This window comes from Macaca thibetana, chromosome X (assembly GCF_024542745.1).
Source record: "Macaca thibetana thibetana isolate TM-01 chromosome X, ASM2454274v1, whole genome shotgun sequence".
Lineage (NCBI taxonomy): Eukaryota > Metazoa > Chordata > Mammalia > Primates > Cercopithecidae > Macaca > Macaca thibetana.
Window position 1 is genome coordinate 53,508,136 of NC_065598.1, and position 19,377 is coordinate 53,527,512.

General features: G+C 44.0%; 4 protein-coding genes across 35 annotated transcripts in view; 2 read left to right on the top strand and 2 right to left on the bottom strand.

The window, feature by feature from the left end:
* The window catches only part of TSR2 (TSR2 ribosome maturation factor), a 1,158,091-nt gene that overhangs the window by 791,158 nt on the left and 347,556 nt on the right, over positions 1–19,377 (top strand). The window contains exon 1 of one of the 31 annotated variants that reach the window (XM_050777087.1): positions 18,745–18,748. The exons of 29 other annotated variants lie outside the window; for them this stretch is intronic. The gene's annotated coding sequence lies outside the window, so the exon portion shown is untranslated. Of the gene's footprint in view, positions 1–18,744; positions 18,749–18,792; positions 18,797–19,377 lie in introns of those variants that run through there. One more of the 31 variants, XM_050777048.1, reaches the window with a different exon arrangement.
* HUWE1 (HECT, UBA and WWE domain containing E3 ubiquitin protein ligase 1) overlaps positions 1–19,377 on the bottom strand; it is a 650,778-nt gene that overhangs the window by 548,159 nt on the left and 83,242 nt on the right. The gene's annotated exons all lie outside the window — the stretch shown is intronic.
* Positions 1–19,377, top strand: part of GNL3L (G protein nucleolar 3 like) — a 517,777-nt gene that overhangs the window by 23,788 nt on the left and 474,612 nt on the right. The window lies entirely within an intron of this gene.
* Positions 1–19,377, bottom strand: part of FAM120C (family with sequence similarity 120C) — a 120,946-nt gene that overhangs the window by 18,016 nt on the left and 83,553 nt on the right. The window contains exons 11-13 of one of the 2 annotated variants that reach the window (XM_050776856.1): positions 6,348–6,462; positions 2,867–3,076; positions 824–1,025 (exon numbers count right to left, since the gene is read on the bottom strand). In XM_050776856.1, coding sequence (XP_050632813.1) covers positions 824–1,025; positions 2,867–3,076; positions 6,348–6,462 — 527 coding nt within the window. The remainder of the gene's footprint in view (positions 1–823; positions 1,026–2,866; positions 3,077–6,347; positions 6,463–19,377) is intronic. The other variant, XM_050776857.1, reaches the window with a different exon arrangement.

The window sequence follows — 19,377 nt, forward strand, 5'->3', positions numbered from 1 at the left end:
TCACTAAACTGCAATCCTCTGGTGGCATGGATGGTGACATATTTCTCTCCATGCTTCTGGAGCTGAAGGAAGGGAAATGTGTCAAGTATATTCCCAGAGTGGAAATGGATACATCAAGCTACTATTGTCTACCAGCACTGGCCGTTTACTCTCACTGAGCTTCCTGCAAGCTCCTGTGTGCATTGCCTATAGGGAAGGAATGAACGGACAGCAACCATGAAGAGCCGGTCCATATGACTTACAGTTCTCTAAAGTAATAAAGTGGGTTCTGGTTTCCACATCAGTCACTTCATGAGTTTGGTTGGTGAGAGTCAAATCCCTGGGAACCAAGTACCTCTATGAAGAGTGGTCTTAGAAGTCAAAATGGACATAAGCTGCTCTTCAAACTACATAGCACAGAATATAAATGAGATGAGGCTGGGCGCTGTGGCTCACGCCTGTAATCCCAGCACTTTGGGAAGCTGAGGCGGGTGGATCACCTGAGGTCAGGAGTTCGAGACCAGCCTGACCAACATGGTGAAACTCCATCTCTACTAAAAATACAAAATTAGCCAGGTGTGGTGGCACATGCCTGTAATCTCAGCTACTCAGGAGACTGAGGCAGGAGAATCGCTTGAACCCAGGAGGTGGAGGTTACAATGAGCCGAGATCACACCATTGCACTCCAGCCTGGGTGACAAGAGTGAAACTCCATCTTTAAAAAAAAAAAGTCAATGAGATGAGATATATGTGAAACTGTTGATCCTATTATTGACAATAATGACTGGATAGATTATTATGACATAAATTGAGGATGGTAAATACCTCATTCTTAGGTACTGACCTGCAAATCCCCGGCTCCTCCCTTGAGGGGGAAGTGGCATGGAGCCCATAGCTCGGGAATAAAGTGAAACAGGGTAGAGAGAGGGCACCATAGGAGGCACAAAAGTAGGTGACGGAAGTAGAGCAGAAGGCGGTGGATGATTCATGTTGATTCCTTCAAGGATGCTCTGTCTCATCTTTTCCACTTTGGTTGCCAGGTCAGCCTTCAAATGAGGAAGAGTAATAATAGCAGCTGCCATTTTTCGAACTTGTCCCATGTTTTAGGCCCAGCATGGGGCACTCTAGGTACAGTCTCACAATTCTATTCCCATTAAGTGAACTGAGGTCTGTCGTTAAAGGGCTCAAAGCTACACACTCAGGAAGCCTGTCTGGCACCAAAGCCCTGACTCTTTACATGACATCATACTACCATATGAGTTCTGACTCAGGGCTTGTGATGTACATTGACTAGGTCAAGGAAGACAAATTTAACAATAAGAATTACTGATGGTCTATTACATGGCTGGCATTGGGCTGGGTCACTTCTAAGGGAGATGTAACAGAATTAGATAAAAGAGAAAATAAAAATCTGACAAATAAAAAGCCTTTTAACCTTCTCCCCCATATCCAAGATTGGAGATCCTGATACCTCTAGTCCAGAGGTCTGCAAACTTCTTCTGAAAAGGGTTAGATAGTAAATATTTTAGGCTTTGTAGGCTATATTGTCTCTGTCACAATTATTCCACTCGGCTACTGTAACATGAAAGCAGTCATAGGCCAGGCGTGGTGGCTCACGCCTGTAGTCCCAGCAATTTGGGAGGCCAAGGCAGGTGGATCACCTGAGGTCAGGAGTTTGAGACCAGCCTGACCAATGTGATGAAACTCCGTCTTTACTAAAAATACAAAAAAAATTAGCCAAGCATGGTGGCGTGCACCTGTAGTCCCAGCTACCTGGGAGGGTGAGACAGGAGAATCACTTGAACCTGGGAAGCGGAGGTTGCAGTGAGCCAACATTGCACCACTGCACTCCAGCCTGGGCGACAAAGTGAGAATCTGTCTCAAAAAAAAAAAAAAAAAGAAAGAAGTCATAGATGGTATGTAGATGAATGAATGTGGCTGTGTTCCAATAACATTTTATTTACAAAAACAGAGGGTGGTCTGTATTACAAAAAACAGGTGGTTTGTAGCACTATGGACAGCGCAAAAAACTATGGATAGTGACAAAAAACAGGAGGTGTGCTGGGTAGTCTGCCATCCCCTGCTCTAGTCCCTCAGCTCTTTTCCCCACCAAAATGGATAAAGGAGTTAAGTAAGGTTTCCTTTCCCTTGCCTCCCCTCATCTTCCCAATGTTTCATTAAAAAAAATCCCTTTGGGAGGCTGAGGCAGGTGGATCACAAGGTCAAGAGATTGAGACCATCCTGGCCAACATGGTGAAATCCCGTTTCTACTCAAAATACAAAAATTAGCTGGGCCTGGTGGTGCATGCCTGTAGTCCCAACTACTGGGGAGGCTGAGGCAGGAGAATCGCGTGAACCTGGGAGGCGGAAGTTGCAGTGAGCCGAGATCACGCCACTGCACTCCAGCCTGGCGACAGAGCGAGACTCCGTCTTAAAAAAAAAAAAAAAAAAAAATCCTCTGCTTCTACTCTATCATCAACTTTACTATCCTCTTCTGTTTCCAAACACAGCTCCTTTACAAAAAAAAAAAAAAATTGCTTGCAAAAGAGACAGACAGTTTTTGTAAATAAGAGAAATGAAATCCTGAGTTGGAGGGAAGGTATATAGTATATCTGAATATTCCATGGATAAGAAATACTCAGAGTAAGAAAAAGGATATGAAAACTTCAAGCTCATTAAAAAAAACTTTCCAACATAAAATTTTACAACATGTACATATCAGACTATGGGCCTTTGGGACCACTGTTGACTTAAGTCAGGTTAAAGTGAGACATAGTCTCCTGCTTCCGCCCCATCCCTCTCCAATATGTCTGCTCCTTTCCCCTCCCTGCCCGTTCACTCCCACAGGAGATCAGAGCTAGTCCTTAGCAGCCTGACATGCTGGTACCTGGCCATCACAGAGCTCAACCAGAGATACTCGCTCTCGGCCTGCTTTAATTAGCTTGCTCTGGAACAGCTTGCCATCAAAGTAAATCCATGGACAGCAATGCTCCCAAGGGACTGGCTGGCCACAGGCATCATTAGCAAACAGAGCTGTGTCGACTCCACTCATGAAGAGGGCAGCAAGCTGGATCCCTCGGGCATCCAGTTTCTCAATCTGAAACCACCACAGATGAAATATTACTATTAAGAAACTACTATTCTTGGTAACATTTACTCTTATTCCTGTCATGTTGATTCTTCCAGTTAAATTTGAACATGCTGTCATTCAATGTAGACATCTCAGTGCATAAGCAGCTTCTATCCATGTCTTTCCCCTAAGATGATTTGAAAGGTACTCATTACAACATTAAAGACACCAACCTGAGACATTTTTATTTTCACCTGTCAAATTAGAAAAAAATTTACAAAGTAAAGGCTGAAAGAACACTCAATGCTGCTGCTGCTGATGCAGTGAAATAAATGGGCAATCATATAAAGCTGGTAAAAAATGTATATTACATGACCAGGTGTAGTGGCTCACGCCTGTAATCCCAGCACTTCGGGAGGCCGAGGCAGGCGGATCACCTGAGGTCAGGAGTTCGAGACCAGCCTGGCCAACATGGTGAAACCCCGTCTCTACTAAAAATACAAAAATTAGCCAGGCGTGGTGGTGGGCATCTGTAGTTCCAGTTACTCAGGAGGCTGAGGTGAGAGCATCACTTGAACCTGGGAGGTGAAGGTTGCAGTGAGCTGAGATTGCGCCACTGCACTCCAGCCTGGGCAACAGAGCAAGACTCCATCCCCCCCAAAAAAAAGGAAAAAAAAAAAGAAATGTATATTACAATTAAGCAATATGTATGAAGAACCCTGAAAACGTTCACATTTGTTGAGTTAGAAATTAAACTTGCAGATACCAACACCATGTTTCTTGTACAGCCTGAAAAACTGTGAACCAAAGAAAATTCTTTTCTTTACCGGGTGTAGTGGCTCATTCCTGTAATCCCAGTATTTTGGGAGGCTGAGGTGGGTAGATTGCTTGAGGCCAGGAGTTTGAGACCAGCCTGGCCAACATGGCAAAACCCTGTCTCTACTAAAATAAGTTATCTGGTCATGGTGGCATTTGCCTGTAATCCCAGCTACTCAAGAGGCTGAGGCAGGAGAATCGCTTGAACTCAGGAGGTGGAGGTTGCAGTGAGCTGAGATTATGCCACTGCACTCCAGCCTGAGTGACAGGGTGAGACTCTGTCTCAGAAAAAACCTCTTTACCGATTACCCCGCTTCAGGTATTCCTTTACAGCAACTCTAAATGGAGTAAGACAACACATAACAGAGTAAAACTGAAAACCACCTAAGTTGCCAATATTTTATACATCCATATGATAAAATATTATTTATTAAAATTTTTAAGACACAGAAAATATGTGCTATGTGAAATGGAAAAAAGCCACAATATATAATTACATAAATACTACCTCAACTACGTAAAAAATGTATGACAGAAGACTGCAAAAAAACCTCAAAATTCCCACAGTGGTTATCTCAAGCCACTGTATTAGAAGACAGCTTTAACAGGAAAGTGTTTGCAGGTCCCCTCCTAGGTGTGGTTTAGCACGAGCAGTTATTCTAGGACAAGCAATACTACATTTACTGCAAAAAGCAAGCATTCGGTTGTCTTGAGTCTGTCTCATCTTTCCTTAGTTGACCTCACTTAAGATTTTGCAAGTCTTATTGAACTTGATCTTCTAGTTTACCTTGGGTGCTCAAAGGAACAAGGTTACTAAAGTCAAGGGAGGGATTAATGCATTAATGGCTACATTTATTGAGTACTGTGTATATAGAATATGTGAGACACTGGCCGGGTGTGGTGGCTCACGCCGGTAATCCCAGCACTTTGGGAGGCCAAGGTGGGTGGATCACCTGAGGTCAGGAATTCGAGACCAGTCCCACCAACAGAGAAACCTTGTCTCTACTAAAAATACAAAATTAACCAGGCGTGGTGGCGCATGCCTGTAATCCCAGCTACTTGGGAGGCTGAGACAGGAGAACCGCTTGAACCTGGGAGGTGGAGGTTGTGGTGAGCCGAGATTTGCACCAATTACACTCCAGCTTAGGCAACAAGAGGGAAATTCCATCTCAAAAAAAAAAAAAAAAAAAAAAAAAAAAAAAAAAAAAAAAAAAAGACACTGTTCTAGGGGTTTTACATGGATTATTTTACATAGTATCCTCACAAACTGACATAGTTGGATATGTGACCCCTCCAAATTGCATGTTAAAATGTGATCCCCAATGTTGTAGATGGAACCTAGTGGGAGGTGTCTGGGTCATGGGGGCAGATCCCTCATGAATGCTTGTTGCCCTCCCTGTGGTAATGAGCGAGTTTTCACTCTATTAGTTCATGCAAGAACTGATTGTTAGAAAGAGCCCAGCACCTTGCCCTTCATTTTTTTTTTTTTTTTTTTTTTTTTTGAGACAGAGTTTTGCTCTTGTTGCCCAGGCTGGAGTGCAGTGGCATGATCTCGGCTCACTGCAATCTCTACCTCCCGGGTTCGAACAATTCTACTGCCTCAGCCTCCCGAGTAGCTGGGATTACAGGTGCCCTGCCATCACGCCCGGCTAATTTTTGTATGTTTAGTAGAGACAGGGTTTCACCATGTTGGCCAGGGTGGTCTCGAACTCCTGACCTCATGATCTGCCCATCTCAGCCTCCCAAAGTGCTGGGATTACAGCACGGCTGCCCTTCTCTCTTACGTGCCCTGTCTCACCATGTGACACGCTGGCTCCTCTTGTCTTATTCCCCTCACCTTCTATCATGAGTAGAAGCTTCCTGAGAACCTGACCAGAAGCTGAGTAGATGCTGGCACCATGTTTTTTGTACAGTCTTCAGAACAATGGACTCAATAAACCTCTTTTCTTTATAAATTACCTAGTCTCAGGTATTCTTTTATAGCAACACAAAATGAACTAATATACAATTGTACAAGTAAGGAAACTGAAGCTAGAGAGGTTAAGTAACCTGCCCAAGGTCTATTTTCTGGGTTTATTTTCTTCCTTATGCTTTCCTATACTTCTACTTAAAACTCAGTACCTATCACTAAAAGGAGATGTGTCTGAGTAAATAGACACAAGCAGGGGACACCAGGATATGTCCCTTATAGTGTATCTTGTAAGAGTCAGAACCCTTGCCATGGTCTATGGGCCAAGATTTATTTTCCTTGCATAATATCCATCTTTTCTGTCCATTCTCATTTATCAGTATGAGAGTAGTGTAGCAGGCACATCTTGGCTTTATTCATAGACATAAATATTTGGCTAAAGTAAATCAAACAGTTACCTGCAGAACTTACTATTTTCCTCAGCTTCAGGCAAAAAAAAAAAAAAAAAAAAAAGACCTCAAGTAGTGCTATAGGCTCATAAAAGAAAACTTAAATGAGGGTACATGAAATCACCTTGAGTTCTTGGAGTCGATCTGGTTCATAAAGCTGGGTAGACACTGCCTGTGCAAGGAAGGTGTCTAGCTCATGGCGATGCAGGATTCGGCCACCAGGCCACTGAACCATGTACCTAGAAAATAAAAGCACTGCTATTAGGCCACAAAAGCTCACTTATTCATGTCACAAAAACTTATGAAGTTAAGAACCTATCATGAGCCAGTACTTGGCTAGATTTTGGCAATACTAACTGAATGAAGGAAAAAGAATCTCTGCTTTCGTTACTTCCAGTCTGGGTGGTAGAGGAAACAGTCATGTACATTGATAATGACAGGACAGTGTGTTAAGTACCAAGATGGAAGAATGCACAGAGTGCTTGCTATGAGAGCATAGAAGAGGGCCATGACTGTAAAGGTGAGAGATGGCATCCTGAGAAAAATCAGCAAGAGTTCAGTTTCAAAGGGCCTGTAGAATTTAGTGAGACAAAAGGTGGGGAAAGGATGCTCCAGGTTGAGTGAAGAGTATGATGTGTGAAGGCCTGAAGGTGTGGTTCAGCACAATGCACCAGCTTCCATATTGCTCAAGTTAAGCATGTTTGGAGTGACAGGAGGCAAGATTAGCAAGTAGGCCAGATTGGCGGCAGCCTGAGGAACACTGAGGGCTTCAGGTGGTGGAAGGTGCGGTCATGAACCATATCATGGTACTCAAGACATGGCCCAGGATAAGTGAAGTTCACATAAAAGCCCAGAATGTTTTAATGGAAAGAGCATGCATTTTGGAGACAGAAGATCTGAATTTGAGTGTTGGTTCCTCCACCTACTAGTTGATAGCTATGGACAAATTATTTAACCTTTCTGAGCCTTGGGTTTCTTCATCTACCAAATGGGGATAATAAAATTTGCCCTGCTCTTTTTACAGGGTGGTTGTGAGGATTAAATAGAGTTGCTAAAGAAAAGAATGAAAAAAAAAAAGGTTGGGTGCGGTGGCTCATGCCTGTAATCATAGCACTTTGGGAGGCTGAGGCGGGCAGATCACTTGAGGCCAGGAGTTTGAGACCAGCCTTGCCAATGTGGTGAAACCCAGTCTCTACTAAAATTACAAAAATTAGCCGAGTGTGGTGGCGGGCGCCTGTAATCCCAGCTACTCAGGAGGCTGAGGTAGGACAATCGCTTTAACCTGGGAGGCGGGGGTTATAATGAGCCGAGATTATGCCATTGTACTCTAGTGTGGGAGACAGAATGTGGGGGGAGGGGGGAGAGAGAAGGAGGAGGAGGAGGAGGAAACAATGACGATGAAGAAGATGACAACAAAGAAGAAATTGTGTGTGTGGGGGAAATAAAAAAGAAAGTAGACCAGAGAACAGAGACTCAAAAACAGGATTAAGGAATTTGGATCTTCATCCCGAAATTGTAGGAAGACACTGTAGGATTGTCAGAAGGACTGGTTTGATAATGACTGGCTCTGGTTATTAATATTGTTTCTTTTTTTGGATTTATAGTTCCTTGATTTACCTTTGCCCATTCTTTCATTTTTAACCTTTCCATCTTATTTCATTGGCAAAATGTAAAGCAAAAATAGAAGAAAATGAACACAAATGCAAGTACAGTGCGAAACTTTTATATACCACTATTAAGCTATAATATGTAAACCATACCTAAAATACATTTAAATTTGCAGAAGATTTGAATAGTACAATAAATAAGGTTTAAATACTTGACTGACTTAATACAAAGAAAACACATTCTTTTTAAGTGCCCATATGAGTTCCCATGAGGTCTAGGATCTTGCCTGTTTGCCTTTGTTTGTGTTTATTATCCTTTATTTATTATGAACTATCTAGCCAAGTACATGGCATAGAATAGGTATTAATAAATATTTATTGGAAGAGCGACTGATGCATTAATCAGGTCATGCCAAGCCAAAAACAAAACAAGACAAAACTCAACAAAAATCCTTCAAAGCAGAATTTTACCAGTCATATCCTGAACCACTGTGCAAGAAAAATTGACCTAAAGGAGCCAAGTGTGGGAGAACAGCGAACTCACAGAAAGACTAACACAATGCAAGGGGTGTGATTTTAGAAGCTGAACAGATTGTTCTGGGTGCTCTGAGTCAGTGACTAAATTTACCTCAGAGAATCTAGATAAGGCTCCACAGAGGAGGGAACATTTAATTTCCTAGGGATTGGAGCTTTTTGTTTGGTTTGTAGTTTAATGTTAATTTGCAATTTTAAATGTCTCTCTAACCTTAATAGACTACATGCCAGAGTGGATGCTTAATAGATGTTTTCTGAACTAATAAGTCAATGTCAGGATATTTATAAGGAAATGCTAGCTCCATCTTTGGGCCCGCCCTACTATTCAACTACTCTTGAATGAATTATGAGACAGAATGTAGGGTCTAATGAGTCACAGGAGTGAGAGGCTCAGAAATGGGGCAGCAGGAAATAATTATTAAATCAACCAATATTTATTGATGCTTCATCATGTGCGATTTTTGGAATTATATGATTCCACTGGGGATTTTCCCTGGAAAATAACAGCATTACTTATTCCCAAGGAATTTCCTCAATTTTAATGATGACAGCTTTATTATTGCTATCAGTGTTACATTACTACAAATATTACATACAAGCTTTAATATATGCAGCAAACTATAAGTTATACATAAGAATAACATTTACTAAATGCCTCTGATATTCTAGGTACCTTGCTAAGAACTTTAGCTACAAAGTATGTCATGGCAAAGAATGCAAACTTGGAGACTGACATCCTTGGTTCTAATCTAGGTTCCACTACTCCTTTTCTTTTTTCCTTTTTTTTTTTTTTTTTTTTGAGACGGAGTGAGTCTCGCTCTGTCGCCCAGGATGGAGTGCAGTGGCAGGATCTCCGCTAACTGCAAGCTCCGCCTCTTGGGTTCACGCCATTCTCCTGCCTCAGCCTCCCGAGTAGCTGGGACTACAGGTGCCCGCCACCATGCCCGGCTAATTTTTTGTATTTTTAGTAGAGACAAGTGTTTCACTGTGTTAGCCAGGATGGTCTCGATCTCCTGACCTCGTGATCTGCCTCCCTCGGCCTCCCAAAGTGCTGGGATTACAGGCGTGAGCCACTGCACCTGGCCTCCGCTACTCCTTTTCTATGTGACTCTGGGCAACTAAATCCCCTGGACCTCTGGGGGAATTAGTTTGCTAATCTTTAGAATGAGGATGGCACCACCTACATCTCAAAAGGTTGTAATAAGTAAAGGAGAAAAAGTACATAAAAGCACTAAGACTAGCCTGGGCTAGTCTTTTTGTAGAGACCCCCATCTCTACAAAAGATTATTAAAAATTAGTCATGGCAGCCAGGCACAGTGGCTCACGCCTGTAATCCCAGAACTTTGGGAGGCCGAGGTGGGTGGATCACGATGTCAGGAGTTCAAGACCAGCCTGGCCAACATGGTGAAACCCCATCTCTACTAAAAATACAAAAATTAGCTGGGCATGGTGGTGCGTGCCTGTAATCCCAGCTACTGGGGAGGCTGAGGCAGGAGGGCAGGAGAATGGCTTGAACCTAGCAGGTGGAGATTGCAGTGAGCCGAGATCGTGCCACTGCACTCCAGCCTAGGTGACACAGCAAGACTACATCTCAAAAAAAAAAAAAAATTAGTCATGGCTCATGCCTGTGGTCCCAGCTACTCAGAAGGTTGAGGTGGGAGAGAGAATTACTTGAGCCCAGGAGGTCAAGGCTGCAGTGAGCAGAGATTCCACCACTGCATTCCAGCCTGGGTGACAGAGCAAGAACTTGTCTCAAAAACAAAACAAAACAAAACAAAAAAACCCCCCAAAACCAAAACAGCACTCAGCATAGTGCCTGGCACAGCAGGTGCTCTTAGTTACCATTTGTAACTGAACGAATTATGGTATAATCCTTTCTTTACAATTTGGTAAAGTTCTTCTTTTATCATATATTACATTCTCATACATACAAAAATCTGTTCCTATCCTATTTATTCCATGTCTATTTCTCATGCCAGCATCATAGTGACTTAAATTTTAAATGTGCTTTAATAGTCGGTAGCTCCCCTTTTACTCCACATCTTTTTTTTGGAGACAGGCTCAGGGCAGTGGTGTGATCACGGATCACTGCGGTATTGATCTCCCAGGCTCAGGTGATCCTCCCACCTCGGCCTCCTGAGCAGCTGGGACTACAGGCTCGTGTCACCACACCTGGATAATTTTTGTATTTTTTATTAGAGTTAGGGTTTCGTCATGTTGCCCAGGTTGCTTTTAAACTCCTCAGCTCAAGTGATCCGCCTGCCTCGGCCTCCCAAAGTGGTGGTATTACAGGCGTGAGCCACTGCTCCCAGCCCACATCTTTTTTTTGTTTGTTTTTTGAGACAGAGTTTCACTCTTGTCGCCTAGGCTGGAGTGCAATGGCACCATCTCAGCTCACTGCAACCTCTGCCTCCCGAGTTCAAGCAATTCTCCTGCCTCAGCCTCCCAAGTAGCTGGGATTACAGGCATGCGTCACCATGCCTGGCTTATTTTGTATTTTAAGAAGAGATGGGGTTTCACCATGTTGGTCAGGCTGGTCTTGAAATCCTGACTTCAGGCGATCTGCCTGCCTCGGCCTCCCAAAGTGCTGGGATTACAGGTGTGAGCCACTGTGCCAGGCCACATCTTTTAATTTTAAATAACATTTACAATTTTATTCTATATACAAAAGTATATTACAAAAGCTTAAGTTCTGGCCGGGCGCGGTGGCTCAAGCCTGTAATCCCAGCACTTTGGGAGGCCGAGGCGGGCAGATCACAAGGTCAGGAGATCGAGACCACAGTGAAACCCCGTCTCTACTAAAAATACAAAAAATTAGCCGGGCGCGGTGGCGGGCGCCTGTAGTCCCAGCTACTCAGGAGGCTGAGGCAGGAGAATGGCGGGAACCCGGGAGGCGGAGCTTGCAGTGAGCCGAGATCGCGCCACTGCACTCCAGCCTGGGCAACAGCGTGAGACTCCGTCTCAAAAAAAAAAAAAAAAAAAAAAAAAAAAAAAAAAAAAAAAAGCTTAAGTTCATTCTCGTTCAGAAAATGTAAAAAAGCATAAAGAAAATTAAAAATATGGTGTGAGTTGGCTAAAAGTAATAAAATAAAAAAATATTAATAAGAAAAATAAGGCCAGGTGTGGTGACTCATGCCTGTAATCCCAGCACTTTAGGAGGCTGAGGCAGGTGGATCACTTGAGGTCAGGAGTTTGAGGCCAGTGTGACCAACATGGTGAAACCCCTTCTCTACTAAAAATACAAAAATTAGCCAGGTGTGGTGGCGTGCACCTGTAGTCCCAGCTAGTCGAGAGGCTGAGGTAGGAGAATTGCTTGAGCCCAGGAGGCAGAGGTTGCAGTAAGCTGAGATCATGCCACTGCACTCCAGCCTGGGCCACAGAGCGAGACTCTGTCTCTAAAAAATAAAAAAATGAAATAATTTGTAATCTTACCATTTAGATATAAGCACTGTTAAGATCGCTATGATTGTGGCTTCTTTACTCCTGGCATCTGAATTCTCAACTTTTTCATACTATATACAGAATATCGTATCTTGCTTTTTTTTTTTTTTTTTTTTTTTTGAGACGGAGTCTCGCTCTGTAGCCCAGGCTGGAGTGCAGTGGCCGGATCTCAGCTCACTGCAAGCTCCACCTCCCGGGTTCACGCCATTCTCCGGCCTCAGCCTCCCGAGTAGCTGGGACTACAGGCGCCCGCCACCTCGCCCGGCTATTTTTTTGTATTTCTTAGTAGAGATGGGGTTTCACCGTGTTAGCCAGGATGGTCTCGATCTCCTGACCTCGTGATCCGCCCATCTCGGCCTCCCAAAGTGCTGGGATTACAGGCTTGAGCCACCGCGCCCGGCCCGTATCTTGCTTTTTTTACTCGACATTATACGATGAGAAATTTTTGTTCATTAAATACTTTTCAAAAACATGATTAATGACTGCATGTTCAGCATGTGGGTATATCAGTTAGCTTAAACATTCCTGTAAATTACTATTAATATATTTTCTTTTATTATAATACTACAAAGATATTTACATATTAAATCTTGCCTGTATCTCTGATTATTCATTCCCTTAGCATAGATTCCTAGAAGTGGAATTATTAGGTCATAGGTTATATTCATTCTAAAGGTCCTTAATACATACAGCAAAATTGTTTTCCAGACCAGACCCAATTTACATCCTATCCCAGCAGTATATCAGCATATACTGTCAGCATATACATTGACTGTCACCGTTAATCACTGATGATTTAATGGGCAGAAAATAAGTCTCTCATTATTTAAACTTCTTTGATTGCTAAGGATGAGGTTGCATATATTTCTCAAACACTTATCTACTTCTATGACTGATCTATGTCTATCACAGACATATTAATTTGCCTGTTCTGTCTATGCCCCTTCTCAGATAACGTAAAGCCCTATTTTTATAACACTGACAGCTATTTGGACAAGGAGTGGATACCTGATCCAAGTGAAACAATTCATGGCTTGCCAATCAGAGTCTTCAGAATTTGAGCTAAGTGATGCATTGACCTTATAAAACACATGCAGAAAGAAGAGCTACCTATGCAGGCCCAGGAGAGAGTGGGCAGTCTCTGTTCCTGCCTTTCCAGGACCATTCCTGTGTATACTACTTTTCTTGTCCTTGGATGACTAGGAGACTACCTGTTATACCTTTACGTAAAGTAAGATAGCTAGAGTGGGCTGGACATGATGGTTCATGCCTATAATCCCAACACTTTGTGAGGCGGAGGCCAGGAGTAGCAAGACCCCATCTCTACCAAAAAATAAAAAAAAAGAGAGGAAAAGTGAGAGAGCTAGAATGGCTTCTGTTTCTTCTAAGCAAATGAGTCTGAAGAGACTGTCATTGACCCATCTGTGCTATCTTAGATACCTATTCTGATATCTAAGACTTTTTTTTTTCTTTGAGACAGAGTCTCACTCTGTCGCACAGGCTGGAGTGCAGCGGCACGATCTCAGCTCACTGCAAGCTCTGCCTCCCGGGTTCACGCCATTCTCCTGCCTCAGCCTCCCAAGTAGCTGGGACTACAGGCGTCCGCCACCACACCTGGCTAATTTTTTTGGTAGTTTTAGTAGAGATGGGGTTTCACCATGTAAGCCAGGATGGTCTCAATCTCCTGACCTCGTGATCCGCCCACCTCAGACTCCCAAAGTGTTGGGATTACAGGCGTGAGCCACCGCGCCCAGCCTAAGTCTTTATATATTGTGAATATTAACAGTGTCCTAACTGTTGCAAATATTTCCCCGCTTAGTTTTTTTAATTGTATGTATTTTGGGACATAGATACAGTCACAGTTACTGATCTTCTCCTTTTTATATCTTCTTTTTTGAAGGAGGACTCAGTCTTTATTTATTTATTTTTATTTATTTATTTATTTAGAGATGGAGTCTTGCTCTGTCGCCCAGGCTGGAGTGCAGTGGCGTGATCTCAGCTTACTGCAAGCTCCACCTCCCAGGTTCACGCCATTCTCCTGCCTCAGCCTCCTGAGTAGCTGGGATTACAGGCGCCCACCACGCCTGGCTGTATTTTTAGTAGAGACAGGGTTTCACCATGTTAGCCAGGATGGTCTCAATCTCCTGACCTCGTGATCTGCCCGCCTCGGCCTCCCAAAGTGCTGGGATTATAGGCGTGAGCCACTGCGCCTGGCTTATTTTTTTGTATTACTTTTTTTTTTGAGACGGAGTTTCATTCTTGTTGCCCAGGCTGGAGTGCAGTGACACGGTCTCGGCTCACTGCAACCTCTGCCTCCTGGGTTCAAGCGATTCTCCTGCCTCAGCGTCCCAAGTAGCTGAGACTACAGGCATGCGCCACCATGCCTGGCTAATTCTGTATTTTTAGTAGAGACGGGGTTTCACCATGTTGGTCAGGCTGGTCTCAAACTCCTGACCTCAGGTGATCCACCCACCTCGGCCTCCCAAAGTGCTGGGATTACAGGCATGAGCCACTGTGCCCGGCCTATTACGAATAATTCTACATGAACATTTGTGAACATGTTTTTGTGTGGACACGTGTCTTCATTTGATGTTCCCATCAGCAATGTATGAGGGTTCCAATTTCTCCACATCCTTTTCAACACTTGTTGGATGTCTTCTTTTTAAATCTCCCACTCCTGATCACTTGTCTTTTTGATTATAGCACCTGAATGGGTGTTAACTGGTTTCTCATTGTCGTTATGATTTGCATTTCCCTGATGATCATTTTTTCATGTGCTTATTGAACATTTGTATTTTTTTTTTTTTTTTTTTTGAGATGGAGTCTCGCTCTGCTGCCCAGGCTGAACTGCAGTGGTACAATCTCTGCTCACTGCAATCTCCCCTTCTCAGCTTCAAGCGATTCTCCTGCCTCAGCCTCCGGAGTAGCTGGGATTACAGGCCCCCACCACGCCTGGCTAATTTCTGTATTTTTAGTAGAGACAGGGTTTCACCATGTTGGTCAGGCTGGTCTCAAACTCCTGACCTCATGACTTGCTCTCCTCGGCCTCCCAAAGTGCTGGGATTACAGGCGTGAGCCATAGTGCCCGGCCGACATTTGCATATGTTCTTTGGAGAAATGTCTATTCAAATATTTTACCCATTAAAAAAATCGATTTATTCATCATTTATTGCTTTACTTGTAGGAATTCTTTTTTTTGAGACAGGGTGTTGCTCTGCTGCCGAGGCTGAAGTGCAGTGGCATGATCATGGTTCACAACAGCCTCTACCTCCTGGGCGTAAGCAATCCTCCCACCACAGCCTCTAGAGTAGTTGGGACCACAGCTACGCCTAGCTGCTTTTTAAAGATTTTTTTGTAGAGGTAGGGTCTTGCTATGTTGCCCAGACTGGCCTCAAACTCTTGGATTCAAGCAATTTTCACACCTCGGCCACCTAAGGTGTTGGGATTACAGACGTGAACCAAGGTGTTGGGATTACACACATGAGCCAGTGTGGCCAGCCAATTGTTTGAGTTGTAAGAATTATTTATATATTATGGATACTAGGCCCTTATCAGATACATGGTTTGCAAATATTTTCTCTCGTTCTATGGGTTGTGTTTTCACTTTATTTGTAGTCTTGTTTCTAGCACACAAATTTTAAATTTTGATCTAGTCTAACCTATTTTTCCTTTTGTTACTTATGCTTCTGGCATCATATCAAAGAAACCACTGCCTAATCTGAGTTCATGAAGAATTATAGCTCTTGTCTTCTAAGAGTTTTAAAGTTTTTAGTCTGACATTTAAGTCTATGATATATTTTGAGTTAATGTTTGTATATAGTGTGAAGTAGAGGTCTAACCTATTCTTTTGCGTGTTAATATCCAACCATCTGTTGTAAAGCCTGTATTTCCCCCATTGAATTATCTTGGCATCCTTGTCAAAAATTAATTGACCACAAACAGCACAGTTTATTTCTGGACACTCAAATGTAATTCCATTAATTTATATGTCTATCCTTATTCCACTGTTTTTGATTACTATACCTTTGTAGTAAATTTTGAAACTGTACAGTGTTTGTTCTTTTTTTCAACATTATTTTGGCTATTCTGAGTTTGTATTATTGGTCCGTTTTCTTTTGCTTATAACAGAATGCCTGACAGTGGGTTATATATAAAGAAACTGAATTTATCTCAAAAGTCCAAACTCTCATCTGTGAGCCTGTGAAATCTAAACAAGTTGTCTACTTCCAAGATCTTAGAATTGGCCTGTAATCCCAGCATTTTGGGAGGCTGAGGCGGGAGGATCGCTTGAATCCAGGAGTTTGAGACCAGCCTAGGCAACGCAGTAAGCCTCCATCTCTATAAAAGATTTAAAAATTAGCTGGCCATGGGCTGGGCGTGGTGGCTCACACCTGTAATCCCAGCATTTTGGGAGGCCGAGGTGGGCGGATCATGAAGTCAGGAGATGGAGACCATCCTGGCTAACACAGTGAAATCCCATCTCTACTAAAACTACAAAAAAAATTAACCGGATGTGGTGGCGGGCACCTGTAGTCCCAGCTACTAGGGAGGCTGAGGCAGGAGAATGGTGTGAACCCGGGAGGCGGAGCTTGCAGTGAGCCGAGATTGTGCCAACACACTCAAGCCTGGGCGACAGAGCAAGACTCCATCTCAAACAAACAAACAAACAAACAAAAAAACTAGCTGGCCATGGTGGTAAGTACCTGTGCTCTCAGCTACTCAGGAGGCTGAGGTGGGAGGACTGCTTGAGCCCAGGAATTTGAGGCCCCAGTGAACTGCACTTCAACCTGGGTGACAGAGACTCTGTCTTAAAACAAACAAACAAAAAACACACACATACACACATACAAAACAAAACACAAGATCTTAGAGTTGGAGAATAATCTTGTTTGACTCCATGTGGGGCCTCCTGGACACACTGTGGTGGAAGCCCAACCCGCAAGGCCTCAGATAGCCCCGTCTGTATGGGTGCAGAGTATAGGCCACATGGTTGCTCAAACTGGTTGGAATCCATTGCCTGAAGGTTTTCCAGGTGGGCAATGCATGCTGCCAGTGACCCCACAGTTCTGGGGACTCAGTGGCAGTCCCGCTCCCATGGCTCCACTACGCATTACCCTGGTTGGAGACTCTGTGGCAGCTCCAACCTTATGTTCCTGCTGGGCATTGCTACAGTAGGGGATCTCTGTGGTGGCTCTGGCTCTGCAACAAGTCTCTACCTGGGCTCCCAGGCTTTCAATGAGATCCTTTTAATGGGTAGAGGTTGCGAAGCCTCTACAGCTTTTACTTTCTGCGGGCCTGCAGAATTATCATCATGTGGATGCCACCAAGGTTTACGACTTGTACCTTCCTGAGCTGCTGCCTTCCTGGGCTGAGGCATGAGCCACACCTGGGGCCATGTGAGATATGGCTGCTCCAGCTGGAGGGGCTGAGATGAGGGAAGCAGCTTTCCCGAGTTGGCACAGGGCAGCTGTGTCCCAGGCCTCCTCCACTCCCAAACAATTCTGTCCTCCTAGGGCTCTGGGCCTCTAAAGGGAGGGGCTGCCTCAAAGATCTCTGAAGTGCCTTTAGGGCCTTTTCCTCGTTGTTTTGACTATTAGCACCTGGCTCCCTTTTAGGCATAAAGTGGTGGCTCCTCTGCATCCTTGGTTCCACTCCTGAAAACTCTTTTTCATTCTCTACCACATGGCAAGGCTGTGAATTTTCCAAATGTTTCTGCTCTGTTTCCCTTTTCTGTAGCAGTTCACTGTAAACAGTTAGATGTAACCATGCAGTAGCCTGAGCACTTTGCTGCTTAGAAATTTCTTCTGCCAGCCGGGCGTGGTGGCTCAAGCCTGTAATCCCAGCACTTTGGGAGGCCGAGACGGGCGGATCACGAGGTCAGGAGATCGAGACCATCCTGGCTAACACGGTGAAACCCCGTCTCTACTAAAAAAAATACAAAAAACTAGCCGGGCGTAGTGGCGGGCGCCTGTAGTCCCAGCTACTCGGGAGGCTGAGGCGGGAGAATGGTGTGAACCCGGGAGGCGGAGCTTGCAGTGAGCTGAGATCCGGCCACTGCACTCCAGCCTGGGTGACAGAGCGAGACTCCGTCTCAAAAAAAAAAATAAAAAATAAAAAAAAAAATAAGAAATTTCTTCTGCCAGATACCAGAATTCATCATTCTCAAGTTTGGCCTACAACAAAGCCCTTGGACATGGACACCGTCCAGCCAAGTTCTTTGCCAATATATAACAAGGATGGCCTCTACTTCCATTTCCAATACCTCGCTCATCAGTTCCATGTGAAACCTTATCAGAATGGCCTTTACTGTCCATATTTGTATCACTATTCTGGTTGTAACCATTTAACCAATCTCTAAGGAGTTATAAACTCTTCCTAGTCTTCTTGTGTTCTAAGCCTTCACTAGAATCTTGGCTTTTTGTAGCCTGCTCCTCCAAATTCTTCCAGCCTCTGCTTATTACCCAGTTCCAAAGCTGCTTCCACGTTTTCAGGTATTCATTATCAGAAACAGCCACACTTCTCAGTACCAATTTTCTTTTTCTTTTTTTCTTTTTTTAAGAGCCAGGGTCTTGCTCTGTCACCCACCCAGGCTGGAGTGCAGTGGCGTGATCATGGCCTCCACCTTCTAGGCTAAAGTGATCCTCCTACCTCGGCCTCCCAAGTAGCTGAGACTACAGGTGCATGCCACCATGCCTGGCTTTTTTGTTTTTTTGTAGAGATGGGTGTCTATGTTGCCCAAGCTGGTCTCGAACTCCTGGGTTCAAGTGATCCTCCCACACCTTGGCCTCCCAAAGTGCTGAGATTATAAGCATGAGCCACTGTGCCCTGCCTCTTAAGTCTATTTTCTGTTGCTTATGGCAGAATACCTGAAACTGGGTAATTTATAAAGAAAAGGAATTTATTTCTTACAGTTATGGAATCTAAGAAGTCCAAGGTTGGGGGGCTTCTTGCATCTAGTGATAGCCTTCTTGCTGGTCATATGGTAAGGGGGCCGATCATGCTTATGTGCTATATGAGGTCTCTCTTCTTATAAAGCCACCAGTTCGCCTCCCATGATAACCCATTAATCCACTAACCCATTAATCCATGAATGGATTAGCCCATTTGTGAGAGTAAAGCCCTAACGATTAAATCACATCTTAAAGGCCCTACCACTCAATACTGCCACACTGTGGATAAAGTTTCAATATGAGTTTTGGAGGGGACATTCAACCACAGCAGGGTCCCTTGTATTTACGTTTTTTTTTTGAGACAGAGTTTCTGTCGCCCAGGCTGGAGTGCAGTGGTGTGATCTCGGCCTCCTGGGTTGAAGCGATTCTCCCGCCTCAGCCTCCTGAGTAGCTGAGATTACAGGCATGCACCACCACACCCAGCTAATCTTTGTATTTTTAGTAGAGACGGGGTTTCACCATGTTGACCAGGATGATCTCGATCTCTTGACCTCGTGATCCGCCTGCCTCGGCCTCCCAAAGTGCTGGGATTACAGGAGTGAGCCACCGTGCCCAGCCTGTATTTACATATTAATTTTAGCATTAGTTTGTTCATTTCTGCAAAGAAGAAAGCTGGGAATTT